Here is a 23852-nt window from a genome sequence, read left to right as displayed (position 1 = left end):
TAGTACAAGTAATGCGAACTTCTATTTTCAAGCAACGTTTTCGTTGGCGTTGCCGTTGTGGTTTCTTAAAGTCCCTAATAGCAGAAGAGCGCAGGCCTTTTTATAAAAATAATAATAATTTCTTCATTAATTGTAATAAAGTGGCTAAAGCCGTTAAACAGTGCTCAATACACTTTTTAGGTGTAGAGCTTTGAATAAGAGGAGATAACGAAGAGACAAAATTCTCTGTTACTCCGAGTTTCGTGCTCACGCACTCATCAGACAGTATTTAATGGTTTATTCTCCATTAAATACTGTCTGATGAGTGTGTGAGCACGAAACTCGGAGTAACAGAGAATTTTGTCTCTTCGTTATCTCTTCTTATTCTAATTTCTTCATTAAAATATTCCAAGTAAAATGTTATTTACAGGTTAAAAGTAGAGAAAAGAGCTATTAAAACTTATTTACAATTGTTTTTGATTAAAAAAAGACTATTTTTAAGCACAATTTTTTTTTTGAAGAAAAGGGAAAAAAATCTCACCAAGTTACAACAATATCATTCGTTCATTGATTTTTACCTAAAAAAAACCCATCAAACTATGTCATATAAAAAGAAACAAGAAAAAAGTATGTATAAAAATCATAGGACCTAGATTTTGGCGAGGCATCTATCTAATTCAAAGTCCGCTTCTCGAACATTGCTTCTAATTGCTCTTCTAACTGTTCTAGACCCTCTAAGACAGAGCAAAGCCGACCTAAGGATGGCAAAGGATACCTTAGAACGTGTCCAAGAGACAGTGGTGGCATAGTTCTCTCCTACTACTACTACTACTACTACTACTACTACTACTACTACTACTACTACTACTACTACTACTACTACTACTACTACTACTACTACTACTACTACTACTACTACTACTAATAATTTATTTCTATAGCGCTAATTCCTAAAAAGTCCACAAACGCCTTACATCAAAATTGCGTTATGCCAGTATGATCCCTGGGAAAGTTACTGTATAGCAACTGATCAGTTTTATTTTTTGTCCAAAATACTTTCTTTATACTTTTGTTCCTCATAGTTACTCTCGGTTTCGAAGGATAAATCCTAATTTATTTCATAAAAATAACCCACCTTTGTTGTATCATTTTTATAATTGTCTGAAGGTGGTTTAGAACTAATTGCACGCTTCGATTATGCTTTACTACTTGCGGGTAACTAAGTTTATTTTCGTAGATGCATTTTTAAAGTTTGTTGTCTTGTTGTTTGTCTATTCATTTTGATGATGACCTCATTTAAATACAAAATTTCTCTTAGTTTAACTCGCGGCTGTTTAAACTCATCAAGTGATACCATTACATTTCGCTCCAGCTTCATAATTATGGAATGCTCTTGACAAGTGTAGAACGTTTCAGCAGAGCAGGGTTCTAATGTGTGTTTCTATAGTAGTTTCAGTGCACCAAATAACACCACTCTTTTGTTTGCGCATTAAACTGTGAAAAAAGACCCCGCTCCCCTATCTAATGTTACTTGTTTGTACCTCGAGATCACAGCAATTGCCGCACAACATTTTTTTTTTTTGGGGGGGGGGGGGGGGCAAAAGACAAGCGGGAGGTGCAAAAAGGGATCACAGTGACGAAATAGGTTGTTATAAAGGTAAATGTGTCAACAATTTTGGCGCCGATTGATTGTAGTTTTAACTTACACACAGTTCGAATCAGAGTTCACCCGGAATTCAAGTGTGCCCTACATGCTGTCAAAAAACACCACTCTGCTTAAAGCTATAATTTCTGGCAAGCGAGAGGGCCATTATATAGTTGTTCGTTTAAATGTTAACGGTACAAATTAAGAGAAATATTAGGGCTCGTTTAAAACGTCTTGTTACCGCCTTGCATAGCTGTGCCCAGTGTCGCACCATCGTGGCTACGACTTGGGGTTTTCCGTTGTTGTCGAATTCCGATTAGTGGAATACTGTTCCAAAGCAACTAACTAACCAGAGTTGTATGAATACCACAAGATGTATTGTATGAAGATGTATTGTATGAATACCACAAGAGGGATTAAGATATTTATCTAAATCACGAATTAAGCTCGATAGGGCGGAGGCAAGATGACCTTTAAAACCAGGCGTGCGTATGCCCTATAGCACAATAGGGCGTCTCCTGCCACACGACAGTGGCACAATTTGGTCATCAAATGCCGCGCTAAATTCGACTTTAATGAAATCCGTTTGGTTTAGCACGGCATTAACGAAAAGTTAAAAATATGAAAATGAAGTAATGCCAGCCAGAACATTTCATCAAACTACATATTTATCCCAGTTACGTACGGCAGTTAAACTTCTTTCTTGGCCGGTAGCGAAGCTCAGAGTGTTCTAGGTTTATCACCCGAATGATTCTGACCATTCAGTGTTCTTTTTTGACTTGGAAAAACCCATTTAAGTCCCGCATGTTTTGAAGTACACGCACACCTTTTGTCTAGAGAGAAACCGCCTGCAGTCGAAAAGAAAAATCAAAGTCATTTTATAACTTAAAATAAAAGGAATTTGCTGCCAGAATTTAGAATTGGAGACAGACGAATTAAATGAGCAAAAGCTCAGGCCAAAAATATCGTGAACAAAGCTCCATTTCTTTATTAAGCTCCGCAAGAGTTATCGAACAAACAGCAAACAATCAAGTAATTACTCGCTAATGCTCATTAATTGCATTCGTAGTTTATTGATTGACACTACACTTGTCAGTTAAGTGGCTTACATCATGATATTCGAAGCATTAATTATTTAGGAAATACTTGTATTATTAAAACGATCATAAAATGAGGTTTTACGGAGATATAGTTTATTAGCGCCCTGGTACTGCCATTTTAGTCTCTCGCGCAGAAAAAAGGCGTGTGTCGCCGATCCAATTTTCATTATGTAGCCAACTACTAAAAGAAAACTAAAAGCGTTTCTACAAAGGAAAACAAATCAAAAACTATGGGAGTAAATGTGTTGACAAACGAGGATGGAAAAAGTCTACCGAATTTGATTTTTCTATAGCTGTCCCAGAAATCAGTCTTGCCACTCTGATGGTTTACTTTGGAGACTCTTTTGTTATGGTCCTTTATTCTCAACGGTTTTGGTTATTTTATTATCTAAAGATAATAAACCTAGGCAATCCTCTGGTCATACCAGGGAAAACACGATATATAAACCTGGACAGTGCCTTAGGTTTCTTAAGGACGTTTGCGGAGTGGTTTCTGATTATGCGGCAAAAGCAGATCTTTATAAGGCTGTTGGCATCCAAAAAAGAAAGTATGGGCTAGCCCCGAATAATCAAGAGAGATAATCAACAGATAGTCAGGCTTCAATTCGGAAAAAGTGCCATATATTGTTATGTATTTTACAGAATTGTTCTTTCTTAGTTTATGTCTGACAATGCATGGTTACCCAGAAATTTCGTTTTGGATTGCAGTAACCTTTGCTGTAGAAAAATACGTCTGTAATAAGGCGCCATCCTTTAAAGTACACCTAACCCCCAATTTGTTTCTTCGCTTAAATAAATTTTTGCACCTGTTCGAAACGCATTGAGCCTTTTTGCTTCTTTTTTTAAACCAAATCTTGACTTTTTATAGGCTGTAAAAGTTACGAAATCTAGCCATCATCTGTCCCATGACCGAGCTAGTTAGGGGCATGGGTCTATTCCTTACATGACGTCATAAACTGCTTTGCATGCATTTTCACAAAGACTTAATACAATGGATAGCTTGGATTTTTACTGCTTTTTTATCACATAATGTCATGCAAATATCACTTATGACAAAACAAGAGATATCATGAATTGTTTTAAGGTTCATAATTTAGTCGCTGTCTACCATACCATCATCAAATTTGACAAAGTTACTAATATTAAAGTGATAGTTAATTTCACGAAGGAAAATACAGGGAGATGTAAAGAACCAACCATAAGAGGACACAGAAAAAATCTGAGCCCCAAATGGGATTCGAACCCACGAACCTCCGTGTTCTAGATCGGACAACCCCCAAAAATGACCCTTGCTCGCCAACGAGTCCTCAGAAGCTCAGAGGTTAAAGCATCCGAGGAGGTAAACCTGAATGAACCCCACAAGTAGCTACAAGTTTCCAATGCAGTGTCGACGAAGTAATTGCGTCAAAAGAGAGTCATTTTAAATAAAGAGTGTTTTAGATAATGCATGTGAGGATTGAGTAATAATACGTTATGTATGTAATTATATTGTTGTTAGTTATGTCTGCCAGTAGCGTCAATATAGACATTTCAACCAGTGTGACACTGCCCAAATATGGTCATGGTGAACTCAATATACGTCGTCCGCACATAACAGATGTCCTGCGATATACGTAGTACGTGCGTCGGGGAGAAAAATGGCAGAGCGCTTTCAAACAGTAACGACTTCGCAAGAACACCAAATTATAAATAACACTGTTTTATACTGAACACAACAAAGGCAACTAAGTTTGCTGTTAAGAATTGTAATGGTTAGTACAAAATTTTACTGCTTACCTTTCTGTTTATGAACTGGCAAATTACAGTTCAGCAAAAACGTTTAATATAATTTTCGCTAGACTTTTGGATTGTCCCGTATTCTAGGGCTCAGACATTACAAATAGTAGATGTATTTCCTTAGATTGGTTCTCGCAACGTTAAACAGAGATCTCGACTCGTCTTGAAGAGATGGAGAAAACCACCTGAGAAAATCCGAGCTCGGACTGAAGTACCTCGAGAAATTTTAGCTTTCTGGCAGACAAAAAGATAGACGGAGTACAAAGTAATTATTCTCAGAAGCATCAGACCCGCTTGAAAAACCGTTTAGTTTCAAAAAAGATCCAGGCACTAGATGCGTTTGTCAAAACACCGAGGAAAGATCGTGAAATTGCTTGCGTAGTAAACAAAGAAACACTTACCCGAGAAATTGTTGAAAAGCTTTTCCAGTCTGTTCAGCTGGGCCTGGCTGACACAACTAATCCTTCGCAGCTTCAAAAAACTGTTTGGTTTTAGCTTTTGAGGCTAAAAAATTTGTGGAAAATTTTGCCGGAGCGATTGGCGCACTAGACGAGTACTCAATTCTTTAATTTGTTGCAAAACGCTCTCGATCTTATTCAAACTTGAACAAAGCTGTCACTTTCATTCATGCCGGTCCGCGCGCGGGAAAATGTTACAAGTTTCTTTTTTTGACAAATAAAGATCGCCTCCAGTTTTTCTGCTATAAACCTGTGCTTTGTTATCAATGGGTTGACTAATAAAACAATTATCCTGCTCAATCTTGCGGAATATCGCCTGATTTTAGTCAACACGGTCTACGGCCTCGTCGGCTAAGTATCAGGCGATATTCCGCGCGATTTCGCAGGATAATTGTTTAATGTATGTAACTTCAAACTATAACAGGTGACTTAAGAACATCTTAGCTATAAAAACTCCGCTATAACATAAAATAGTGTAACTGTTTATTACAGTACGCGGCCGTAACACCCTAGACCGCTCGCACAAGGAATTTGAGAAATGGTCCGCAGATATAACAGGCAAGGGCCTCATACCATAGAGACGCGTGTGAGCAGCTGTTTACTAAATATGTTATTGTCCTTGACTGTAAAGTTTCTATTACTCCTTACAAAAATACACGAAGGCAAAACTGCAGATCGGAGAAGCTGAAAGAAATATTCAACAACTGGTATATATTTGTCACCCCAGTTTGGTCTGCTTTGCGGATACGCGAATAAACAATGTAGCATTTGGGCAAGTTAAACTATCAACTAATCGTTTTCCCGGCTATTAAACAAAGGTCACACAGTATGTGTATCCCGGCTTACGTGCATTTTCTCTATGGTATGTTCTTGAGAACAGCATCGTTTTGGAAAATCAGTGATCGGTTTTCGGATCTCCCTTCCTACTCTGCGCATAATTCATCAAATTTAAGACCATTTACGGGATACTTTGAATCAATGCTACAATGGAGAATGAAGAACTACCTTTCATTCATTATCACACAATTCCATGAAACTTTCTCGCCATATTTATTGCAGTTTTGGCTATTTTTTTTATTATGTCTACAGTGCGTGTCTCTCGTACAAAGCCACAACGCAACACGTTCGTAGTGCGTCAGTGAACATTTTGAGATTAAATCGAGCTTAAGAAGCCCTAGAAAGTGTTCTTTGTTTTGAGGGATTCAATTCATGCTTGTCGCTTCGACTTCCTCTCTATGTATCATTAAACAACCGACGTCATGCAACTGTTTTCCGCTCTCATTTAAATTAAAGGGTAACCATCCGTCCCAAAACCTTGCTTCATGCCCCGCGTCGGTTTAAGTCAAGGACAAGTACACAGCTTAAGTCGGAGGTGGTAAGTAAATAATTTTCTGACAATTTTACGTACAATTTAAAAGCAACAGAACTTAGACAATGCTTAATGTCTCAACTGTAACGTAAGTTCAAACCAAAGACCTTACGCTCATTCAAATAGTCTCCAACTAAAATAACCGATCCGCAGTGCTTCAAACGCAGCTGACAACGTAATCATGTAAAATAATCTGTTACTTTGCTCTGCTCTGATACTTTTCAGTTTGTGGTTCAGCCAGACGGACTGAATATTAGACAATTTATACAAGGCACAGAAAACCAGTGCGGTTTGTCCGGCTAATGTAAGAGAAAATATATGAGGTTTTCGTCAGGACAAATTGATCTCAGTGTTTCTAATAAGCGAGTGTGCGTATTAAACTGGTGTATGTAAAGCGGGGTCTACTGTAGTACTCTACTGAGCAATCCCTGCCTACCAGCGGCCGCCGAGCTGCTTTAAGCCAATTTGCAAGATCTGTTAACCCTGAAAATATAAAGATAGAACAAATATTAGTGAAAATTGTTTTGTTTATGTGATGAAAGCGGGGTCTTGCTCTGGTCTTGTACATTATCTTGTACATCATCTCATCTTATGTGATGAGCTCAAAATATGAGAATCTCGTTTTCAAAGATGGCCCTTGAGTGAACTGAGATTAATTGCTTCGTGATGTTACCCAATCGATATGTCTTGCTGTCGTTTATATCACACTGCAGTACGTTTTAATTTTTTTGCGAGGAAATAATCATTACGAGGAATATACTTAGTCTGTATAGTGGCGCACCTTAAAAATCTACAGGGCGTTCTTAAACTGCAAACGTTTTGATGTAAAACGGATGTTTGACGTCAGACGAAAATTATTGCCATAAAAGAGTTTCCTTTATAGGTTTACCTTACGCCCAGTGAGATCTGGATTGTTAAAAATAGTTCAGATACGGGGACTAAACTTCTTACTTGTTGAAATGAAATTTATGCAGACTGTGAAACAATCTGATGCTTATTTTGGGGCAATAAACCCACTAATATTTTCCGTCCTAGAGACCAAAGACCCACTTTTTGTGTTCGAATTTGAGACTTTCAGATTTGAAGCTATTTAATGCTGATCCACTTGTGATTGAGCAACGACGCGTTTTGAAGCAAGATATATAACTCAAATGTTTGCGCCCATTGAAGTAAGCGGAAAACAATTATCAGGTTCGGTGATTGTTAACCGAACATTCCGGAAATGGCATTTGTTATTGAGAGGCAATAAACCGTGTATTTTCAAGTTTTTATCTTGAAATAATTTTGCCATTTCAGCTCATTTTGGTTTGTTTACATTGGTTATTCACAAATAGTCTGCGTGACTCTGATTCGTCAGGTTGCGACAGTATTTCCCCCCCCCCCCCACCCCCTCCGCTCACCACCAAAACAACAAAAGAGAAAGAAAAACAAACAAACTAACTAACAAAACAGGGTTATACAAGGACTTCTGTAACTTATTCAAATTTTAGTTTATCTTTGTCAAACATATTGCCGTTTGAATATGAAAAATGTTTGAATTGTTGTGGTTTATTGCTTCACTGCTTTGTCTTTCTGTCCTTTTCCATTGTGCTCTTATCCGTATACTCGTGAGGTGCGAGTTAATAATTGTATCGCCCAAGGGTAATTTATTTTATTTCTCGGTCGAAAACAGTTGTAGGTCAGCAGATAGCGATAGTGATAATTTTTTTTATTTTGGCAATGATATTGTTCCAGCATTAAATTGCGCTGAGGTTGAAAAAGCTTTGAAAAGGCTTTTTTTTCTCAAAGCTTTCTCAAATGTGTTTTGTTTTGGGAGGTTTCACGCTTCGCGCTTCGATTTCCTTTCTACTGAGTATCGTTTAACCAGCAAACGTCACTTCCGGGGAACTTGTGATTATTATGTTTTCTTGTTAATTATTTTCCGCTTTTTGTTATTTATTTTAGCGATGTGTTTGCTGTCGTTTACATTACCTCTTTTCTTCAAAGGCTTTTCTACAAGGGAAAATACACAGACTTTGGAGGTGCCTAGCAAAGTTATTTTGGCAATAATATTTTTCCAGCATTATATTTTCTTGAGATTTTTTCTGAAAGCTTCCAAGAGCTTTTTGTTTTGGGAGGTTTCACGCTTCGCGCTTCAACTTCCTCTCTGTGTATCTTTTTTTGAAACAGCGAACGTCACTTCCGGACAATTTGTGTTTATTGTGCTTATTGCCTAGTCATATAACGGTTTGCTTAGTGTCCTTTACATTATCGCTTTTGCTTCAACCCAAGTGCGGACATTTTACAGGTAAAATACATGGATTAAGGTCGAGGTGCCCAGCAAATTGTCTTTTGACAATTTTGTCATTTTATCTGCAAAATGTATGTAGAGAAGCCTTTTCTTGCTTTCTTCTTTCCTAGAGCTTCCTAGTGCGGCTGTGGCAAGCAAAAATACTGCGTTGTTTTTGAGCACTTCTTCTAAAATTGGTGAGTCAACGTTCTACTGATGTTAACTAGGCGGTCTTTGATCATTTACCTTCCTCGAGATATCATCCATATGTATACAAAATATTGTTTATTATGGAGACTCAGAGGTTTTGCTGATAATACCATGATCTGTTTATTCTAATAATGTCAGATAAGGAAAAACAAATATGAATGGGTAGCTGATCGAAAATCGAGTACGGCCTTGTTTCAAATATGGTGATCGTGGGGACTGTATACTGGGCTTCGTACCTTCTTGATGGTTAATTGTTTCATGTATCGTTGTGTATTGCTATCCTGTGATGCACATTGCAGTGTTTAGAAGTTACTTCTGGAAAGAGAACTATTAATAATAATAATAATAATAATAATAATAATAATAATAATAATAATAATAATAATAATAATAATAATAATGGTTTATTAACAGATCCACTGGGTGGCTCTTCCCTGTTAAAATACAATAATTACAATTACAAAATAAATCAAATTAAATTAAATTAAGTTATTTACAAATTATAAAGCAGAAACAGGATTGACGGAAAACAATTACAGTAAAAAACTAAACTAAACTTATGTCAAGGGATATTTATTTACAAAACAAACAGCATATAAAGATTCTAAACCACGAAATCAAAGTTCAAAATTCAATAAATCCGTGAATTGTCCAGGCGAAAACAGGCAGTTCTAGAGCTTTCCGTCGGCAGCCATCTTTAAAATGAGATTTCGTTGAATTTATTTTCTAGCTGCGCACGCTTACTACATGAATCAGCCGACAAGTTTGTAAGTTTTCGATAGCATCGCTGTGATTTTATTTTAAAGGGTTGCACAGAACCGTGAGCTATGAATAAATTCATAAGCGAAATTTCCGTCGTAGGTGTACATGTTTATCCTTAAACCTTCATATCTCTGAATTTCTGGGCTAGATTGCTCAGAAAGGCATGTTGGCAGATAGTTGATTTATTTCAGGATTGTCGTTTTGCTGGCGGATTAAGCAGTATCGTGATGTTTCAAACTACTGAAGTTTGAATTACCGAAACCCAGTTGTTGTGTCCAAGTTTCCAGCTCGACAAGCCTCCTAATAAGTTAAATGATTGCATTACGTAGTGATAAATCATAACCTTTTTTGTGATGTGACAGAAGCAAACTTTGCAATTTCAAGACTCTTTGAAAGTTATTAGCCACTAAAGAAGAACAAGAGTGAAGATTGTACTTTTAAGCGTGTGATCTTCTTTTTGAAAGTTTTGTTTTGTTTAGCTCGCTCTGTTTATCCCTGAGCGAAATAAGAGCCTACTCAAGCGGTATAAGATAGATTACTTCCCACTCGAGATTGCAATTTTGAAACAAAGTAGTATATTTGTTATTTGCTGTATTTGTTATTTTCTGATGCAGTTTCGACAAGGTAATCGAGTCAAACGAAAAAGAGTCATGTTTTAAATCAAGAGTGTTTGTACAATGCATGTAAAGATTGAGTGAATAATACGTAATGTATGTAGGTATATTGTTGTTAGCAGGGGGGACTGGCAGCTACCTTTGATCGCCCCAGTAAAGAAATCTGTCAATCATTCGAAAACCGTAACGAGCATGCGCGAAATGCGAAGGATTCATGCCATTTTGTCCGTGGTGACTCGACGGTAGAAAATGCAGTCGTATTTAGTTATTGTTTATTTACTGTTAGCATGTTTTTTGCGGTAGTACGAAGTTTGAACACTATGAGTAATCAAGACCGCTGGAATGAGGTGCCAGCTTTGTTTTAGGTTAGTAGAGCCGTCAGCATTGAAATTGCGAGCGACATGCTCTCAGCTGAGCTAAGATTTTACCAGCGAGTGTATGTGGTGAAGAATATGATTTGTAATGTAGCGAACGATTATGGTTTTTCGTCGTCTCAGGAAGTTATTGTATGTCGACAAAATAGTAGATTTCAATTTCGATTCTTGTTCAGTTCTGAAGAAACTAGAAGCCACCCCGCAGTATGTCACGACTGTCATCGCGAAAGCCCAGAATGTAACCTTATTTCTCAAGATCGGCTTGGAACTTTAATGTAAAACTTATTAAAAGTATTTGTCCCACATTTTATGCGTATTAACTGTGGAAAGCGTAGTTACGAATGAAACAGCATGTTTACTTTATGGAATTCTCCCTCTGTCTGTTTAAATGTTGCGTGACGTACGACAGTTATTCCTGTAAGTTTAATTTTAATGCACAAATGGTTTAAATGCATACACAAGAAAAACGGCATGAGTCCTTAAGAAATTTTTGGATAAGAAAATTTTGCAACTGGAAAGGATAGCTTATAAAGATCTCAGAAGACGATGGCTTAACATTATTGTGAATAGAGCTACCAGGTTTGTATGAGCGGTTGCAAGGGTGTTTGTCTCTTGTCTGTACGGGGAGATTAACTTACGTGAAAAGACATTCAGGTTCTTATTCTCTTGTGCAAAAAATTGGGAAGTTGAGTTCGGTAGCATCGGGTGAACAATGTACTGATACACTGAGATCCTGCAGAAACCACATGCATGTGCAGAAACCTTGGAAGGTACATGTAAATATTATTGTCTTACCTGTCACCCTTACAGATGTCCATGAAAACCTGTATCGGTATGGTGGTTTTCCCCGATTGGTGGATATCAAAATGGGGCTACTGGGAATACACCCTAAAACCCAACTGCAAGGGAGATACAGTACCAAATAGATCCCGGGATGGAAAATCAACCATGGTTTCTCTATGTATGCAACAGCCATTTCGAAGAAGACAATCTAAATTATCACCCCTTGATTACTGAAGTGTTTCTAGCAACTCGAGGATTAACCCAGCTGGCCACATTACTCTGCAGTATAATTATGTCATCAGTACATGACAATATACATCAGAACTGTAACATATTGCAATATTGTTTAATTGGTACATATTGTGTAACATAGTCAAGTGCAATTAGCATATTGTAAATTATGCAATTACTGCACATTTTCACACACTTGCACAGTGTAATGACTGGCTGGAGTATTGCTGTTAAGCACCCTGCCTCCTTTATGTTTCAGTTCTCACCCCAGAGGTATGATAGACAAAATCTAAAATAATGAAAGATAACTTCACCTCTTTCTTTAAAATGATGAGATTTATTACCAAGCATACGTACTAAATTCAAAAGTCAATATTTGTGGCTCACTTGGCAAAGTTGAGGAGCAAAGTGCTGCTAACATCACCTCTCAACTTTTCACCATTTAGAAGAGATTGAAAAGGAAAATCTGTTGTTGAGAGTATGATAGTAACATTCTAACTTAAGCAAAACAGAAAATTAGATCACCAGAACCTCCACAGTTTGTTGACTCCCAGTATGTAGTTGCTGTGAAGGGAAAATATTCTACAGTGTACATAAATGAAAAAATAGGGAAGGTAACGATAAAGTGGAATTGAGGAAGTCTTACTACCTCTCGCGAGTGTCAATTTCTACAGGAGCAGGTCTAGCCCTGTGAACTATGTGTCAGATCTAAATACAGTCAACTCTCTCGTAAGCGACAACCCTTGATGCACGACAAAGTGGTCGCTTACGGGAAAGATCAACAAAATAAGCCTAATGCTGGACTGATAAATTAATTACCTAAAAATATTACCCTAGTAGCTAAAATTAGGCAAATAGAAACCGGCTAATTTATTTGATTTTTTCACATCTATTCATTCTTCTGAAGAAACTTTGTGTAACATTTCAGAACAGATCACTGAAACAGTTCCCATTTACCTACAGATCTAATTATAGTAATCTTCTCTGTCTGTAAACTGTCAGTTGTCCGGGGTAGCGTTATTAAAAATTGAACTTTTGTTACTTCTGAGTAATTATTTACTCAGATTATACGCGAATATGTTGGGTGGTCGCTTACCGGAAACAGAAAACAAAAGAATATGTCAAATTTCTGGCCTATAAAGTGGTCCCGGTCCTTTAGAAATTTGAGTGGTGGTCGCTTACGAGAGAGCTTTTGAAACAGTATTTAACTGAGAAACAAAACGGTTGTTTACGAAGTGGTCGCTTACAGGAGGTGGTCGCTTACGAGAAGTCAGTGGTCTCTTTGAGAGAGTTGACTGTTGAGTGATTCTCTCCGGGGTCAGCTAGTCGTTGGTTGCAGTATTTTCGTTTTTTGCTGCAGAATTTGCATCCGTGATCCCTCTTGATGACCAAACGTCTGGTAAAAAAGCGACCGAAACCTTCCTGTGATGTTTGGACGTCGAATAGCCAAATTGTTTGCGAATCCGCACAGACGCGCTTTCACATGAAATCGCCGCCATGTTTGTTTATCAAAAAATCAGTATTTAGTCTCGCTCGGCCAAATTTCTTAACTGGGGCGATCATGTAAACTCGGATCCAGGCCTCGCTGCTGGCCCCCCCCCTGGGCCATACAGTCAATTTCAGTTTCTGATAGTAGTTGAGAAACTTAAAGATATTAAGTGTTCTCTCATCTTTGTTACCTCAACAGTTGTTTTGTAAAATATTTACTAGAAATACGTGACTCGCAAAACCTCGCGAAGCTAGGGGTAGATGTACAGTTGATTTGTAGTGAAGAAAGGGGCCAAGGCTGGTAGAAAATATCAATGGTCTCGTTTTCTCCTTTGAACAGCCCCACCCTGGTCAAAGTGGTTTGACCACACCCACTCTGTGTGATGTCATTCTCACAGACTATGGGAGTGATACACTGTAGTTAACAGCACGTTATGGATACAGCATTAGAAATGTGAAGAAGGGGGGAGGGTGTGTCCGAAATCAGGTAAAAAAAAAATCGTGGAAAACCAACATGTAGGCAAAGAGAATCCTGCATTGGAAAAGAAGTATAGAAAAGGATTGCACCCTTCTGGTTGTGAAAAACAGACATATCTTTCCAGAAAGTCCTCCCCCTCACAATTGTAATGGTGCATCCCTGACCAGAAGGTTCTATCAATTGCATTGATCTCCTTAGTCTTCACGGATTTGAGAAGTACTCACTCAATAGTGTAAGCATTTAACAGAGGGCAAAATAATAGATACCATGGTCTTTGTTAAGTGTTACCCTGCGCAACGGTCTCCCTTTCCCACCAATCCTTTCACTCACAGAAGTGATCTGCATTATTTTAAATGCTCCTTATAATTTCAATACACTGTCAAGCAGACATCTACAGACAGATAATGAGAATTAAGGAAATAAAAAGAATAAGGGGATAGTGTTTTGCTATGACACCAAACTCTCAGGAATAAAATCACTTAGGAGAATTAGCTCTCATATGTTGATAGTGAAAGGGTTGGTAAAAGTGTACAATACTTTGCAAATGATATTTAACAGAGAGCTCTTAGAAGATGGTACATGTAACCGTAGCTAACCTTTTTGCTCTCCAACCCCACAACCCCCCCCCCCCCCACCATACAAATCAATAACTACAACATTTGTTATATTTGGGTTGGAAAAACTTCAACCCAGCCACTGCCCCCCTCCCATACCGTCCATGCTTCCATGCTAATCAATAAGTACAACATTTGTTATAGTTGCAATTGCTTTATTTGCATAAACAAAATATGTACATTGTAGTGATAACATGTGATTGCGGTTGCTTTGAAGAATACAATTTCAGTTGGCAGTATGGGAAGTGATTGTAATTGAAGAGGTGCCTGGAAAAAAGCACTAGGTTACTTCTGATAAATTGCTAAATTCTCCTTCCAAATTTCCTCGCATTCGCTTGTGAAACAAAAGGAGGATTTTACCCTACATCAAAAGTCATTTAGGCCTTATTTCGCACACCCCTTCAATTATAATAGTGACATAATTTTCTCTTTGTTATGAGTGGTCAGTGAATAGTTGCGAGGCAATAGTTGGCTTCACACTAGAGCTTGCAAGTATAATCCAAGTGCACTTGAAACCTACTTTGAGTGTGAAGGGGTAAAACCTACCAACTTGAACTTTACTTAGTGACCATGGAAACGTTCGTAGTTCAAAGAAGCCGAAGTACGCCGCCAAGTATGGCCAACACCACACCTGAGAACGTACTTGACCAATAGGAAAAGGGAAACCAACTAAAAGCCACGTGCTGCGGTGCCAGGACAGATAAACATTTTGCCGTGAACTAAAATCTATCCAAAAGAATCATAATGGATAGCTGGAGATACGCCTAGCAGTTTGAGGACTCCGCGTACCCCCCAAATCACACAAAGCGTTGAACATTGGACGAGTCACGCGAAAATGCATTTTCCAAAGCGGATTCATGTCGCAGTTAGCTAAAAGCAGTGTAAACCAATTTTGTGGACGAGGCCATGCCCAAACCCTGTGGCGATTTCTTTGCTGAAAACCACGTTGCTGAACCATTCTCGACAAACACAGAAGATGTCACAGTCGCCTGTTCCGTGTTGTCGCAAAGTACTCGTAAACAATGAAGTACCTATGCATTTCCTGTAATGTTAAAACTCTCTGAGACAAAATAAAGAGTAAACAACATGAAACGTTTTTCCGTTGCAAAGGCTCCATGATTTTCCGTCGAGCACTCGCATTTCTGATTTTACCGCGAAAGATGATTGACAGCTTGTGCTTCAAGTAAATACTTTGTCACCAGGTGTGAAGACAAGATTTCTAAAGTGCGACTTGAGATTTTCAAGTGCACTTGAATCAAGTGCTTACTTGAAACTAACTTAGCTTGTAGTGTGTAGCCAACAAATACTGAGGGAAAATTGAATGGATAAGATATTTTTTTTTGCCAAAGAAGTCCATTCCTGTGACTCTCATCTCATGGCTATTCAGTGACGAAGTTGTTTTTACTGTAGCCTGGATAAATAATTTTGATATTGAGCAAAAAGTACAAAATGACAAAAGTTATGTTTTTACATTGAACTGCAATTTTGTTGTCACTTACCTTGCAGAAGAGGTTAGAACGTTAAAATGAATGTTATGTTACATCTATACTGGGAACACTAGCTGAACTAAAATGTATGAAATAAATTTTATGCTGGAATATAAAATTTTCAAAAGTGCACTTGTAATCACTTACCTTAAGAAGAAAAAAATATGTAGCATTTAGATACTGCCTATATGAGATTTTAAGATGAGGCTTCATTTGTGAAATATGGGTGGTTGCCGATTGAGCAAATTAATCGCGGTTCTGATATTGACGTGCGGTGATATCAGCCAGTTGTTGTATAGCCTTTGTTGTAATTGCTTACTTTTAGCTATTGCCTGGAGTCTTTGAAAGGACAATTTGTCGTTCCTGTTCAGTCTCATTAATCCGTCGTTGTGCCTGGTTTGTCCGAAGCGTTTGTAGTCGTATTTGTCGTTCCTGTTCAGTGTCATTGATCCGTCGTTGTGTCTGGTTTGTCCGAACCGTTTGTAATCGTAAATTTCGTTCCTGTTCAGTCTCATTAAGTAGTCGTTGCTCCTGGTTTGTCCGAAGCGTTTGTAATCATAAATCTCGTTCCTGTTCAGTCTCATTAATCAGTCGTTGTGCCTGGTTACTTCGAATTCGATGTAATCGAAGCTCACGTTCAACAGGGGTTTCGTTATTAAACCGAGCACGAGTTAAATCTAACATAAATGGCCTATCTTCTACAGTTTCTAATGCACGCCTACCTTGGTTGTACCGCCTGTGATATTCCAATCTCCGGTTCCTCTGCTCCTCTGTTTCTTCCTGACGGCGCTGTCTTCGCTGAGCCAAGCGATGTTGTCTTTGCTCTCTGGTTTTCTGATGTCTCCTTCTTCTTCGCTGCTCGCGCTGCATCTGATGACGCCTTCCACGTTGTTCAGGAGTTTCGTTGTTTAATCTCCCTCGACAAAAATTTCTTGTCACTTGTGCGTCTTCCTGTGGCCCATTTGCATCACAATTTGGTCGTGTTTCACCAATACTAAACACTTTTCACTCCGTGAAGAATAACACGTTTGGCCCTCAATGAATAAACATGAGAGTGCGCCATTGAGAGGCAGCGGTTTTCTTTTATAGTTACCAGTCCTGACGACAGTCCTGACAGTTTTAGACCGGTTGAAACCGGTTGTGTTGCATAGCAACTACGAAATGCGTCTGACGTCAGCTTGTCTTCTGTTGCTGCCTAGCAACCTTTCTTTTGTTGTTTGCGCATTGTTGCCAGGCAACAGCACGGACACCTTCACGGAAATATATAAACATATATATAAATATATGTTCGGCTCGAATTCGCACGGCTTAGCTTCCGAGCGCGGCCTTCGGCGGGCCTTTGGCCCGACAAATTTATTAACCTCGCTACGCTCGGGCCTTCGGGCCTCGCTTCGCGAGGAAAAAATAAAAATAGTGGATTATCACCATTGACCGAAATATTCTCCAAATCTCATTCACTATAGTCGTGATCTATCATTTCCCAGTTTTAGTTTCTCATTCACTTTGTCATTCCTCATTCCCCTTTCCCCATCCTTTCTTTCCTTAACATCCCTTTGGAGTTAAATGATCGTAGATTATTGCTTAAGCTGAATCGAATCCCAGAGTTGTCGGTGATATTTTTACAATTTCTCTCTAGCGACTCATAACTTCATCTTTATTCTTTCTTCTAACAAGTTTGAATATATTCTCGGCTTGTCTTGTTCATCTCGTCTTGTTGGCACACGGTACGCGATATTAACATCCTGGGTGGTCAGATTACTTGCTCCGATAGCTTTAAACATCAGGATACATAGGTTTACAGTTTCCTTTAACCTCTTACTAACCGAGCGCGAGGGCCGTACTGGGGAACATTGGCCCGATGTCGTGGCAGTACGGACCGAGGGCCAATTTTCCCCCAGTACGGCTCGAGCAAGCTAGGTTAGTACGTAGTTTATTGCATGGCACTCGGAGCAAACTTGTTTATTATAAAAACGCACTTCCGGTCACTTGAATTCAAAGGGTTTCAGTCGTGACGTGTTTTTGATGACGCGAGCAACCCAGAAAGAACAAGCTACGGTACCACGAGTTTGAAAACAAATTTACTAAACGTTTACATGTGGTCATGTTGATTATAGAAAAGACTTCAAGAACGGTTTGTAGCGGAATTTGACGAAAATCTTAACAACTACGGTTTGTGTTTGAAACTCACAAAAGGGTTTCGTCGATCCCAGAAAATTTACTACTTCACACAAAGTACGGATCAAGAAAAGATTGCTGTGAAAATCATATTCAACTTTAAAAGAAGCAGCATTAAGTCAATCGTCCTGATCGCTCTCATCTCTGGCTCGGAAACCCAAGTGTAGGGATAAAAACCACCACACAGTTCTTTGAAGTGCAACTGGATTGGAATCGCCGAATTCTCCTGCCTCAAAAAGAGCATCTTCTTCGTTTGCCGTGCTCATGAACTATTGACTTGTGCTTCGCAGCTAAAACTCTTCTCGATTTTTCAAACTCATTATCCTTGAGTATTTTGAATGGATATTTCTTCCCAGATAAATATCGCTGTATATTGCGCTGAAAACTGGAAAAATGTTGCTGGCTCGTATTCACCATTTTTCCTGTATACGTTCATAAAAAAAGAAATTGACAAAAGGTGGTCAAGCTCGAACGCAGGTAGGCTTTAAATTGTTTGACTATTCAAGCCGTTAGCTTCAATAAAACGGAGTAGAGTGTTTATATCAGTAGACGTCTTCTTTTATGTTTTCACTTTTCTGTTTGTTTACGAAATCGTCAATGGCTTCCTGGCTTGGCTGAGGCCTGCTTCAGAGGTTTCTAGATCTTCGGGATAGTAAAATTTGCTTTGTAAATGATATTCTTCTTCGTCCATGTTGGAATCAGTCTTTTGGCTAGTTTCTTTGCGAGGAATGAAAGTATTTTCAGGTTTTCTTTTCGCAGTTTTAGCTGAAAACTTTCAAATTTGCCGCTTGTCGTAAACAAAAATACACGGCTTATGACCGTTTCCATGGAAATGGTCCGTATGGTAAAATCCCGACCAAGAAGGAACCAATCAGAACGCGCGGATTTACCTCAAGACTACCTTGCCATATAATAAAGTCGTTTATTCTCATGAAGTTCAGGAACTCGGACTTGCTTGACATTATATATACTGGTAGTTGTACATTTCCAAGTTGTCAATTGTTTCGCTGGTTCTGTCGACTTTTCACCCACAGCCGCAAGTGCTTCGCCTTGCAATTCTTCTAGAGCCCTTTTTCGGAATACAAGGGGTTCGTCATATTCATCATATTCATCATACTCGCAACTCGCAACTCCACAACTCGCCAATTACCCAGTCCCCTTATCGATAAGTATGTCAAACACGTTCCAAAAGGAAAGTTGTACACCTGCTTAATTGACTTCAAGAAGGCCTTTGTTTCGATTTGGCACGACTCCCTCGGTTATAACATAGGAGGCAAATTTTAAAACTTAACTAAAAATGCTCAATTAAGTTTGCTGCCAAAAAAAGAACTGACTTTTTTTTTTATTTCGCAAAGGTGTTAGACAAGGTTGCATTCTCTCTCCTATGCTCTTCAACTTGTATTCAAATGACATCCCCTTTTGCTTGACCATGAACACGGACCCCATTTAATTTCCCATTCAGAAGAAAGGCTGCAAAAGTCACTTTCCATACTCTCCGAATACAGTGGAACCTCGGTTTTACGATATGGCAGGGGACAGCCAAATCATGTCGTTAAATCTCGGTATCGTTGTAAACGAACTCCCGATTTAACGATGTGGCGGAAAAGCCACCAAAAATATCGTTGTATCGGGATATGGTTAACAATTAAAGTGCAATAAATAAAATTAATAAGTCTCCGCAACTTGATACCTGAACTGTATGTATTTTATTTAATTGCAATGGAACAAGGAACAAAGGAATTCCCGCGACGTATACTTTTCAGCACAAAAAGCCGTCAAAGTTGAACAAGCTAAGAGAACTACTGAAAGACAAGGAAGGCAAGGATGATAAAGCGGCTTAGACAGAATATAAATAACCCATAATATGACAAGCTGTTAACAGAAACGCCAGTGTTAGGCCCTACGGGACAAAGAATTACTGTATCTAAATAAAACTTTGTTTATCATTTTGGTGTTTGTCACTCTTTTACGGTATGTGATTTTAATTATATCATTGTAACGGGAAAAACTTTATGCTTGGGTCATTAGATTTCTATCGCTATACCAGGAATATCGTTGAACCAAATATTGTTAAAACGGGACTCTGCTCCTTACAATTTATTGTAACTTTGCCGGGCTACAGAAGACCCACAGAATGTTGATCTTTATATCAAGAATATCGTTAGATCGGCGATTGTAAAATCGCGCTTCCACTGTACTGCAATAAATGGCTACTATCAGTCAACTCAAAGAAAATCAAGTCTTAATTTTCCAAAAGAAATGTAGTAAATCAGCACTCGACAAACATTACTTTCAAATTCATAAACAACAGAAAAAAAAGTGAAATTATTAACAATTTTACTTATCTTGGAATAAAATTCTCTTCAAATGGTCACTTCAGCAAATGTAATATAAACTCTAAAAAAACAAGACGATCCCTATTTAACTGAGATACGTCGCTATCTTGGCTCCTCAAAATTACCAATAGATATTACTAATAAACTTTTTGACTCACTCTTATGGCTCTGAATTTTGGGGCATTTATGATAAAGATGACTTCGCATTCTGGGATAGAGACAAAATTGAAAAAAACGCATATTTTCTTTTGTAAACATGCAGCAGGAATAAATAAGCGATACCCAAATACTGCAGCTAGAAATGAACTCGGTAAATTACCATTAAAACTATACCTAGAAACTTCAATTATTAATTTTTGGAACCACTTACAAGCCTTGACAGAAAAAAGCATTGCGAAATAACCAGCCGGGTCTTGCAGAGAAAATAATAACCATGTGCGACAAGTTCAACCTAACCACAATAACATTAAATGCAAACAACGGTAAAACCTTTATTTCCCACTACAAACAGTGTATCCGCAGTGCTCTTATCGAAAATCAATTAAGACTTATTAAAACAAAGAGAAAGTTGACTTTTTACACTACTGTTAAGAAGGATACCAGTATACCTGATTTCTTAGACATGATCAAAAATCCTCGCCACAGGATAGCCATAGATAAATTTCGTTTAGGAAATCACCATTTACCGGATTGAGACAGGCAGACAAAGTATATCAAAGACACCTGAAGGCTTAAGACTATGCCTTTTTTGCCACACAAATGAAGTTGAAACGAATTTCATTTTTTATTCTCCTGTAAACTTTGTGACGATTTACGTTCAAAATTATTTAATGAAATAATTGAAAAATTTACCCTCTTCAAAGACCTTGATACAAATTCAAAAATTCTGTTCCTCTTTAAAAGTATCGACCCAGTTATCTGTAGATCAGTAGCCGCATATATTTGCGAATGCATCAACTGTAGACAAAATATTTTGTTCGAAAATTAATATTATGAGTTTTAATGATTTTAGATATGTAATGCATTTATAGATATGGAAATACCTTAATTATTATAAATTGCTGTTGTTTATAATTAACGTATACACTTTACGTTTCCAGATAATAATTTCAACGTTGTTGTTTGTGTTATTATTTTCGGCAGTCTAGAGCTGTTATTTAAGATGGATAGGTTGCGGAGACCACTCAGTACGCGCTCGCTGTTTACGAGACCAGGATACGACGATGATTTAGGTAAATATGTGTCGCCTTTACCGAGCGCGTTTTAGACGACATTTTTACGGTGCTCACTGACAATTTTAGTGAGAAATAATAATTAGTTTTAAAGAATATATTGAGCAGAAATTTTCGATTGGTCTTGCAAAATTATAACCAACAAATATAAACACGTTTAAGCAGTTCGAATCTTCATCCAGCCTGTTCTAAGGTTTGCTTTAAGCCTACCTTTAATCTCTTGTTTTAGCATGTGACAATTTGTTTTAACTGTGATAATTTGGATCAATGGCACATGGTGAATGACTAATATCAAAGAAATGGCTTCCAAATCAGGAGATCAGTTTCTGGCACCGTCCAAACTTGCCTTTTATTTTCGAATTGTCAGAGTCATGTTTGGTTAATGTCACTACTGTGCTTTAATCGATGTCAAGTACAGGAAAATAATAGTTTTTCTGTTGAAAGAAAGTTATTATAATCGGTGAAAATTTTCGGCAATTCTGTTTTTCTTTCAAACATTGGTGTTTAGTCTGTTTAGTCCGTAAATAATCTGCTCTAAATGTACACAAGAAACTAAATTGCTTGGACGACCGTGAGGAAAAGACCCGTCCGGTGGCTTGTGCCTTAGGCGCCTCCAACACTTGCTTCGCATCTCCTGACACTTTGGCTACGGCCCTGGTCTCAAACATTCAATATAAAAGCAGATCTGCTGCTGCTGATAACTTTACGTAATGCACTCTAAATCTTCATTCTTGATCTGGAGCAAGATTATCGAATATGAAAGTCACTCAAACCAAATTATTGAGCGCATCAAAGAACAATACTTTGGTAAAAATGCACGATTACCTTATTCAGAACGAAATTCTAAAAAACTTAAGAAAATTGTCTAATTCTACCCTTCATTTTTGAAAAACAAAAATCAAATTAAATCGATGCGCCTTTTCGGAATATTTGCCTCGCTTTCTCTTAAAGTTTTTCGTTAGAGATGATTTTTGGGAAACTGATTCTCAGGATTTTCCGCAGACATGTGTGGTCTGTAAGACCCTGTCAGTGGCACCATACAAACCACACAAACGAACGGACTCGACAATCGTCCAAACATTTGGACGCCTCATATTCCGCTTCACATACGGCAAGTAGCGGAAAACTGTTTCGTGCCAGTATCAGAATGTTTGTTTGTTTGTTCGTATGACCTTCGAATCAAACACATCTTGCTTAGTGGCTTAGAGATCAGGTTCTCAACCTCAGATGAATGGGGACCGTGTGTAATTTTGGTATTAAGAAACAGTCAGTGATGATGTGTGTGGCTCAGTCAAAGTGCGAACGTCAGAATCGCGATTTTATCAAAAATTTATTGCTCTTATTACATCACATCCAGGGTGTCATCGAAAAATGATAATTAACTAAGGTTTATTTTCTCTTTTTCAGAATTTGACGACGGGTTTCAAACTCTCAAACGAGGACGAGGTATGTCCGTCCAATTGATAAAGGATCCCGAGGACGAAGGTAAGACCTGTCTGTCTGTGTCTCTTTTTTCCCTTTCTTCCGTATACCTGCTTAATCTTACAGAATATCCCCTGATTTTAGCCAACTTGTTTTACGTCCTCTTCGGCCAAGTAGCCGATATTCCACGCGATTTCGCAGCGTAAATGTTAAATATACGGCAGTTGTTTTTATTTGTTACGCCTCGCAGTTCCATCAGACATTTAAAAGTGCAAAAACCCACGATAATCCGCTTAATCAATAACAAGTTCTCGCAGGGTGTCCATGTTTTATCTCAGGACGCCAAAATCAATCCGCTAAGAAGTTCTATTTCGTTAGTGACTACGTACACTGGAATATCACATCCTTTAGCCTAACTACCTATAAACAAATAAAATACGGTTGATGGTTATTTTAATTGAATGTATTGCTTTTCGGTTCTTTTGGTGGCACATAAAGAACCGAAAAAGAATGGTTTGAAAGGCGAAGGCTGTGCGCATCACTTTAGTAGTTACTGTTCTGACCTTAAGTTCTAACAAGTATATTTAGTCAAGAATGAAAGCGTAATCCATTGGTTGTGGTTCTTAGGAACGGTACACGGTTTCTTAAGAACTCTTATGATCCCGGATCAGTGTAGCCGTGTTATTTACGATCAATTCCTATCCGGTTTCTTCATGACATCTAAAGAAATAGACGAGCTAAACGACAGATCAAGCTCAGTCCGCGGCTGCAAACTGAACAACTTTCTCTCGGAGAACGATTCAATACAAATACATTGTGTTTTTTTTTTACGATAACAGCAAAGAGACGGAGCATGAGGCATCGTGGGGAAATTTTGGATTTCTCGGGATTCTTGAAAGGCGAGTTTCACAGGCAGCGGAAGCTCGGTATCTGATAACATGAATCTGCTGCCGGTTTAAAGACTTTAAATGTGACCTTCATTTCAGCTCTCTAAATGTTAAAATGCGATCATAAATGTGGAAATAAACTTCACTTACCTCAAGTGTGGTG

At 38.2% G+C, this 23852-nt stretch overlaps 1 protein-coding gene across 1 annotated transcript in view; it reads left to right on the top strand.

Moving 5' to 3' along the window:
* Nucleotides 1-23852, top strand: part of LOC146474718 (short transient receptor potential channel 5-like) — an 89255-nt gene that overhangs the window by 38216 nt on the left and 27187 nt on the right. Inside the window, exons 3-5 of the mRNA XM_085116462.1 lie at nucleotides 21249-21380; nucleotides 22788-22865; nucleotides 23642-23701. Coding sequence (XP_084972588.1) covers nucleotides 21311-21380; nucleotides 22788-22865; nucleotides 23642-23701 — 208 coding nt within the window. The 5' untranslated portion in view covers nucleotides 21249-21310. The remainder of the gene's footprint in view (nucleotides 1-21248; nucleotides 21381-22787; nucleotides 22866-23641; nucleotides 23702-23852) is intronic.

Source organism: Pavona decussata, unplaced genomic scaffold, assembly GCF_977016875.1.
Source record: "Pavona decussata unplaced genomic scaffold, jaPavDecu1.1 SCAFFOLD_87, whole genome shotgun sequence".
In the NCBI taxonomy this organism is placed as follows: domain Eukaryota; kingdom Metazoa; phylum Cnidaria; class Anthozoa; order Scleractinia; family Agariciidae; genus Pavona; species Pavona decussata.
Note: the sequence above shows the minus strand (reverse complement) of the source record. Positions and strands in the feature narration are given on the sequence as shown.